The sequence below is a fragment of the Musa acuminata genome, chromosome BXJ2-4 (genome assembly GCF_036884655.1).
Source record: "Musa acuminata AAA Group cultivar baxijiao chromosome BXJ2-4, Cavendish_Baxijiao_AAA, whole genome shotgun sequence".
In the NCBI taxonomy this organism is placed as follows: domain Eukaryota; kingdom Viridiplantae; phylum Streptophyta; class Magnoliopsida; order Zingiberales; family Musaceae; genus Musa; species Musa acuminata.
The window spans coordinates 33,072,944-33,080,827 of NC_088341.1; the positions used below are offsets into that span (position 1 = coordinate 33,072,944).

The window sequence follows — 7,884 nt, forward strand, 5'->3', positions numbered from 1 at the left end:
AAATGATTGAGAGCATGGGAACTTCTGTTATATTAAAAAAAATATAAATATTATGTGGGAAAACAAAAACATAATATTATTTAAAATTTTATTCTTTATAATTAAAAAAAATTAATTATTAATTCCAAAACAGCACAAAGCAAGTAGAACAAAAATAACTTTACAAACATTATAAGAGATCAGCAGAATTATTATTATTATTATTAAAGCGAGGGTAGAATTATTATTACTATATTACTAAAGGGTATTTGTGACATTTCACGGTCTCCAATGACCCTAAGCTTCGTGTTTAAATAGGGCGTCTATGAACGCCATCCGCCGGTAATATCGCCTTGTCTATCTATTCCCTCGTCTTCCTCTCTCTCTCTCTCTCTCTCTCTCCTCCTTTGTCACAGCTCACTGCGACTGCCATCTCTGCAGAGTTCCACTGTAAGTTTTCTTCCTTCTCTCTCTCTCGTTAGATTTATGTACCTTAAGAAGCTCTGGTTGCTAAAGACGAAGAGAGCAACCTTGTTTATGGATGTATTCCTTTTCGTTTCTCTTGATTTCCTTCCTCTTTTGACTTAGACTCTTTAGATCCGTTGTTGGACTGATTCGGAGCGCCTGTTTGTGTTGTTGTTTTCTGTTGAGGCAGAGGTGGTAGCGAGGAGATGAAGAACTCGGTGTCAGATCGCAATCTCTTCATCGAGAGCGAGGAGGACGATGACGTCGACGAGGAGGAAGAGCACAAGGCGCAGCCGTCGAGGGCGGCCGACGACGATGACTCCGACGGCTCCGATTCGTCCTCCTCCCCCGACGACGACGACGACGACGGCCCCCCGCGGAGCAGGCCCAACTCCTACTCCACCAATTGGCCCCAAAGCTACAGGTACCCCCCGTTTGCATGGATAGATCGCCTCATGCGTGCCTTACGATCGCGATCCGACGGCGGAAAACGTTTCCCGGGTTACCGCCGTTGGATCCCGATCTCGATCCGTTGGGCCGCGGCGGTGGGAATCGGCTGGTATCTCGCGCGGCGAGTCGTGATCGTAGGGGGTGTCGTTCGAAGGATGGTGGGGTAATAATTTGGTGACAATACTTTTAAATTTAGCGCGGCGACAGATTATTAGGTTGGATGGAATATTTTTGATGGCGTTAGGACGAGGCTGTCGCGGTATTGTCTCCTTCCTCATCAATGCGACTTGGATCCATCTCTTCAGAGACCAATATTATTATTAGCTGTAAGTGTACTACATACCCTCCCTCGTACATACATTATATGTACGAATTGTAGTAGAAGAGTTTTTGAGTCAATATTGGTTTGTAAGGGGCCGTACGATTTCGTGCAGAGTTTTGATCCCTCCTATCGTCACATCCCAACCGTTGGTACTTACGGATCATGTTGGGATGGTGGGGGTGAAAGAAGAATTAGTAAGTCCGTAAGTACCGCATTGGTTCGTAGCTCTTATATAAATGATTAGTTCCGTATAAACTCAAGCTCGGACAGCACATATATTTTTGGGATCAATTAAGAATGATCAATGGAGATGAAGCGTGAGGAATCCGACCTAATTAATCTATTAACGGGGGAGAGGATGGAGGTGGCAGTGGCCTACTCTGACTTGTTCTACGTATTTTAATGTCCAGGGGATGCTGGTTCATGTTTTGGATAGGATTTGTGTCGAAGGGTCTCGGAAAAGGGTGAGGGCTGCTGCTGTGGCAGACTGATCTGTCGCGGACTTGTTTGCTATAGGTTGTCCAGTAAAAGCCGAAACGGTGCCTGTGGCCCGCGACAGCTTAGACGGAGGTGGCAGGGTGTAGCTCTGTAGTCTGTCCCAGGACAGGGAACAGGGTTTTCTCTCTCATCCACTGCCTGACTATCGTAAGGGCCCATACTCTTTGGGATCATTAGAATTATCGAGAAATATATTTATTTAAGCAGCCTTATAACGAAGAAGATCCGCTGTATGACATTTTGCAGTTTATGATTTCTGGAATCTTATGAAATCTTACATTTATAAATAACTTATGGAAACGTTAACCAACATGTCATACAGCGGAGGTGCAATTTGACAGTATTTTGTTTGGAAAGAAAAATCCATTGGAAGATCTTTTCCATAAACAACAAAGATAAATTATTTAGTTTGGAGAATGGAAATAAAACCTGTTTCCTATTTGGTTTCGTTTGTTTAGCATACGGAAATATTGTTCCATTTTAGAACTTGAACGATGAAATTTTCCTTCACTTTTTGAAAAAAAAGGAAATTGAACGGTTAATTTTGTTTGTAAATTTAGATTTTTTTATTTTTTGTTTTCTGAAATAAACATAAATATTCAAGGTATGCCTTTTTTACCACGAAAGGCATCATCAACAAGTATGTTCAAATGAAATTATATCCGTTTAACTGTATGGCTAAGTGAGTGGATTATATCAGAGTATAAAGATCGTTTAATGCCTGAAAGGTTCTGGTGATAAATTATTCAGATAGTTTTACCGATTTGTTTGCAATGCTTTTGATATTGAGCCTAAACGATGAACTAAACACAATATTTCTTCTTCTTTTTTGTTCTCAGGCAATCCATCGACATGTACAGTAGTGTGACTCCACCAACGATAGGGTTCCTGGGGACTCCAACACTCAGCAGATTGTCAAGTTCCTTCCTTTCTTCCTCGTTTCGAGGCAAGCACACCCCAGAAATCATTGCGTCACTTATTAAGCCTTTACTGCCCACTACTGCTGCTGATCTTCAACTACAAGACGAAGAAAGACAAAGCTCGCATTCGCTATTGATCCCTCCACTGCCATCGAGGAAGCCATCGTTAGAGAAGATACAAGAGAAGGTCCCTCATGAGTTACCCGTATCCCGGAGCTGTTCCTATGGACAGGCGGTGCTCAATGGTGTGCATATCTCGATCTCATCCTTGTTATCAACTTTTTAAGAGTATGAAAATTTATTTTAGTTTATTTCTTAATGTCAAAATCTATTTTATGTATTGTTTGCATCTCTTATACATGTTTGCCTTTATGTCACGTATTGATAGTTGTTAGAGGAGTTACATAATGTTAAGAGCTATGTTGAATTCAAAGGCCCAAATCTACAGGCCTTTATGACCACTCGCAGTCAAATATAGGACTTGTTCACCATGCAAGTTTAACTCATAGCTTGAGAACCACAAAGAGAAAAAAAAGAAAAAAAAAAGGGGTTCTTATCAACCATCCGTAGGCTTTCGTGATCCTGATATCAACATAAGGAATAATTTGATTGTAGAAATAATCTGTGTAAGAAATTAATTCACCGTTCTCATTTGACATTTTCATTTTTTTTTTTCTTGACGGTATCATGTGAAACTTCTTTGTTAGGGATGAATGTTTTATGTGGGGTTGGGATCCTTTCAACACCTTATGCCGTCAAAGAAGGAGGATGGCTTGGGCTCTCCATACTCTTGACATTTGCCGTGCTTGCGTGGTACACCGGCATTCTGCTGCGCTATTGCTTGGATAGTGAAGAAGGCCTGGAGACGTACCCCGACATAGGTCAGGCTGCCTTTGGTACCACTGGTCGTTTTGCCATCTCTGTAAGCCCTTCATAGCCATGTCCACTTCCTGTATTCTCTTGAATCTTAACCGCTATTAAGAACTGATGAACTAACGCTTTCGTTTCATGTTCTCATGAACACGCAGATAATCCTCTACATGGAATTGTATGTAAGTATAAATACCTGAATCCACGTCGTCATCATCATATCAGTCTTTTATCTGATGACATTATGGCTTAGGATGTGGGATAATTATTGGTATAAGAGCTTGTTGCTATATGATCTCATACGTCACGTAGACCTGTGTGGTCTTGAGGTTAGCTGTTATTGGGGAGAATCCACTTGAATGATTTTTTTGGTTGGGCTTAAACATGAATTTTTTATTCTGTCAATTGTGATACCAATCATATGAGTCATAGGGAATCAAAATTAGTGAATTAACATTATTTTATTTAATAATTATGATAGTATTTGTGATTTCTAATGTGCATTCATTTTGCAGGCTTGTTGTGTTGAGTATATAATATTAGAGAGGGATAACTTATCATCACTATTTCCAAATGCGCAACTGAATATAGGCGGCATACATTTAGACTCTCGTCTACTCTTTGCCATCTTGACGACTATTTTGGTTCTCCCCACTACGTGGCTTAGAGATTTAAGTGTTCTTAGTTACATATCAGGTCAGTATATCCCCTTCAATAATTTCTTGTTGCAGTTGTCATTAACACTAGCTAATTTGGTAAGATGCATGAGGTCAACATTTTAATGGATCATTTGTTTCATCTGCAAGTCAAAAACACAAAAGAGCATTTTGAGAAATATTTTATTATTGTTTAGAAATTTTTCTAGATATTGTTTAGAATTAGTAATTTGGGAAACACAGGGTCAACAAAGTCATATTTTAATACTGGTTATATGCATCATTTCATTCTTTATACACAACTAAGTGATGATTGTGGCATGAAATGTATATGCGTGTATATATAAATATTAATCATGTACTAGCAAATGGAATTTTGTGAGGTCTAAATTAATATATGATCAATTAGTTATCCTTAAATTGCACTTTCTTTTATTCAAAGCAGATGCAGATGGGTCTGCAATCACCAAATGAACCCTTATCACCAGAATCAGATAAATTTAGAATTCATCAAACATTTTAAGAAAACGCATGCTTACTAGATTCTGATTTAATAAAAACATCCACTTATAGGTTTATTAATTTTCCTTTCTTTCTCAATATTTGGCAGTTGGAGGAGTTATTGCATCGGTAATGGTTGTCTTAAGCTTATTTTGGGTTGGTACAGTCGACAAAGTTGGATTTCAAAATAAGGGCACTTCACTAAATCTTTCAGGTATACCAATTGCCATTGGTATATATGGATACTGCTATTCAGGTCATGCAGTTTTCCCGAACATATATTCCTCATTGAAGAAACCCAATCAATATCCTTCCGTTCTCTTTACCAGGTGAGTAGATCTAAGACATGTTAGTATTCCTTACCTTTCACTAATACACAGAAATCTAACTACATTTTGGCCAATCATATTTGTAGCTTTGCAATTTGTACTGTGATGTTCGCTGGGGTTGCTGTCATGGGTTACACTATGTTTGGGGAGTCAACGCAATCGCAATTTACTCTCAACATGCCACATAATCTAGTGGCTTCGAGGGTTACTGTGTGGACTACGGTAACTACTATATTCTTTTCTTTATTATTATTTCTCAATGATTGCGAACTTTAACTAGTTGGTCTATAAAATGCATGAAATATTGATCTTTATTTCATTTTCTTATAAATCATTGAAGGTTTTGCTTCTTGCATACATGAAGGTACATATTAAAATTTAAAAAAGAAAAATCATAAAATTCTGTATCTCTTTAATTGAGAAAAGGGAAGAAAAGGAAAAAATAAAATTCATTGGAAAATTACATTATCAGAAACTTTGAATACAATTCATAAACAAGAGATTCTACTAAAAACACTAATGTTGTTGTTTTTTTGTGTTGCATATACTAGACTAATTTGATCAATAATATGAACGTAAATAAAACTGTGAGACATGCATATTTGATAATTTATCTAAGTAAAAAGGGAAAAAAATGTATTCTCACAACAATAAAATCAACAATATCTTTTAAGTTTATCTATTAGATGTTCAAATTAAGATGTTGACTGTTTAATTGAAGTATTTGTCTTAAAAAAAATTTACATCCTGGGATAATGGTCGAGTTGGTTACTAATGTTATTTCATAGACTTTTGGTTGCAGGTGGTGAACCCGATTACTAAATATCCTTTAAATGACATTTTCTATTTTGATCATATTGTACTCCATTGAAGAACTTTGTTTAATGGTGATACTCTTTGTTCCTGTAAGTTTGATTCAAAGATTTATTATATTATCAAAAAAATGCTTCAGCTTCTTCAATTAGTTGAACTTTGATTGGAAGTCAAATGAATTTTGTGGTAATTCCAAATTTTCTACTAAAACTATCTTAAAAAACATTTTTAATTCTAAATTTTAAATAGATGGTAATGATTATGGTCTCTTCATAGTAGCGTGATATTTGGAAGTTTGCACACAAATTCTTATGGAAATTTTTGTTATCCTTAACTTATGAAAACATATGCATTAACTCTGACTCCTTTGGCACTGAGTTTGGAGGAGTTGATACCATCAAACCAATCAAAGTCGCACTTGTATGCAATCATGATAAGAACAACGCTGGTTCTTTCTACTCTGTTAGTGGCTCTTTCCGTCCCTTTCTTTGGTAAGCTTATTTCATGTTGCTTCCTTTTCAGTTTTACAATATCTTACCAATTATTTCCTAAGTGTTAATTCCCTAAAAATTTACATTTCAATTCATGACTTAGCAACGCAATAATTTACTTGTGACTTAGGATGAAATAACCCCTCTTTTCCCATTTGCATTTTCTATAAAATTTTTCAGCTTTAAGCACTTGTATAATTTGGTTATTATTTTCTTAACAGGTTTGGTGATGGCTTTTATTGGATCTTTGCTCACAATGCTCGTTGTAAGTTCTAGATTTGCTTCAATTTTTTTAAAAGTTTGACATCACTGTTCTATCTATAATAATTTTATTTTGTTGCAGACTTTGATTTTTCCATGTGCTTGTTTCTTGAGCATACTTCGTCATAAAGTTACAAGAATTCAGGTAATAACATTTAATCAATACCTACAGCCATATATGCTCCTATCATTTCATTTGCAGAAGGTTTTTGATATGTCATGAATCTGCTGAAAAAATGGTAATATAATAAGTTTATATTTGGTGCAAAATAACAACCAAGCTGAATGTAAAAGTTCACAAGATATTTCAGAAATATGTTCTTCACAAAACCATTATATTAAGTTTGTTTAGCATCTTATTGAATCATTGATTGACATCAGTTCATCAAAGGAGAAAGGGTCAAAGTCTAACATCCAACTAACATAAAAAATTAATGCACACTTGCAAAAAAATGTTTAGTGTTTGATTTGATTCTATCATTGTCTATACATCCTTTTTACAAAAATCTCCAAAAGAACTCTTTATATTTATAAGCTTCTCTTTGTTTATCTAATCTACAAAAATTCAGAAACATTCATTTTATTCCAAATATTGGTTTGCTCATCATAAATAAAAAAAGCATTCACAATTTTAGACCACTAAAACACTGAACAAATGCTTATTGATGATATAATATCATGCACATATTAAGAGGTTCAAAGATAAATTATAGTAGTATCTAAGTATGGATCCATGTTCTACTTTATCCACGAGATAAAATAATTTAAAGTCTTAGTTTCGATGCATAGAAATTTAGAAGGTTGAATCATTACATAACTAATAATAATTTGCTAGCTAGCATCTTATGCGATGTACATGCTGTGTAATATATTGTCTAATTAATTTCAATTGTAGGGACTATTTTGCATCATCATTATCACAATTGGAGTTGTTTCTTCCATTGTCGGCACCGTCTCATCAATCTCCAAAATAGTAGATAAATTGAGTCAATGATCACGGCACCAAGCAAATCTAGTTGGTTGTTCCTCATTTTTGCTTTTATTATTCCTACTACTTTTTATTTATGTCCTCTTGTAAATTTTGTTTATCGGATACTGAACTAGTGTTGGTCTTAGTCTTTTCTTCCTCTTTTAATTTATACAAGTACAATAAGTGATATGATCTTATGCATAACATGATCTAATGTGGTACATTTTAAATGATGATTTCTTGCTTTTATGTTAAAAATTGTTGCTACTTAACTCTTGTTTTGTTTCTTGATTTGCAAGTGAAATCGTCATATTTTGACCTCCTTTTGTTGTATTCATTTGTGCATATGCAGTTGCATG

General features: G+C 35.6%; 1 protein-coding gene across 1 annotated transcript; it reads left to right on the plus strand.

Moving 5' to 3' along the window:
- Positions 1-316: 316 nt before the first annotated feature.
- On the plus strand, positions 317-7,797 carry LOC103976743 (amino acid transporter AVT1C). The gene is made up of 13 exons (XM_009392058.3): positions 317-429; positions 635-868; positions 2,554-2,879; positions 3,342-3,556; positions 3,663-3,686; positions 4,020-4,200; positions 4,771-4,990; positions 5,077-5,212; positions 5,793-5,812; positions 6,149-6,294; positions 6,516-6,559; positions 6,638-6,700; positions 7,451-7,797. The coding sequence occupies exons 2-13, from the start codon at positions 651-653 to the stop codon at positions 7,547-7,549; spliced, it is 1,692 nt and encodes a 563-aa protein (XP_009390333.2). The 5' UTR covers positions 317-429; positions 635-650; the 3' UTR covers positions 7,550-7,797.
- The last annotated feature ends 87 nt before the right edge of the window (positions 7,798-7,884 follow it).

Excerpts from the sequence above, each read along its gene's own strand:
- LOC103976743 (XM_009392058.3), top strand. The coding sequence starts at position 651 with ATGAAGAACTCGGTGTCAGATCGCAATCTCTTCATCGAGAGCGAGGAG. Across the intron at positions 5,813-6,148 it reads GTGGTGAACCCGATTACTAA|ATATGCATTAACTCTGACTC; the intron begins ATATCCTTTAAA and ends ACTTATGAAAAC. Across the intron at positions 6,295-6,515 it reads TCTTTCCGTCCCTTTCTTTG|GTTTGGTGATGGCTTTTATT; the intron begins GTAAGCTTATTT and ends TTTTCTTAACAG.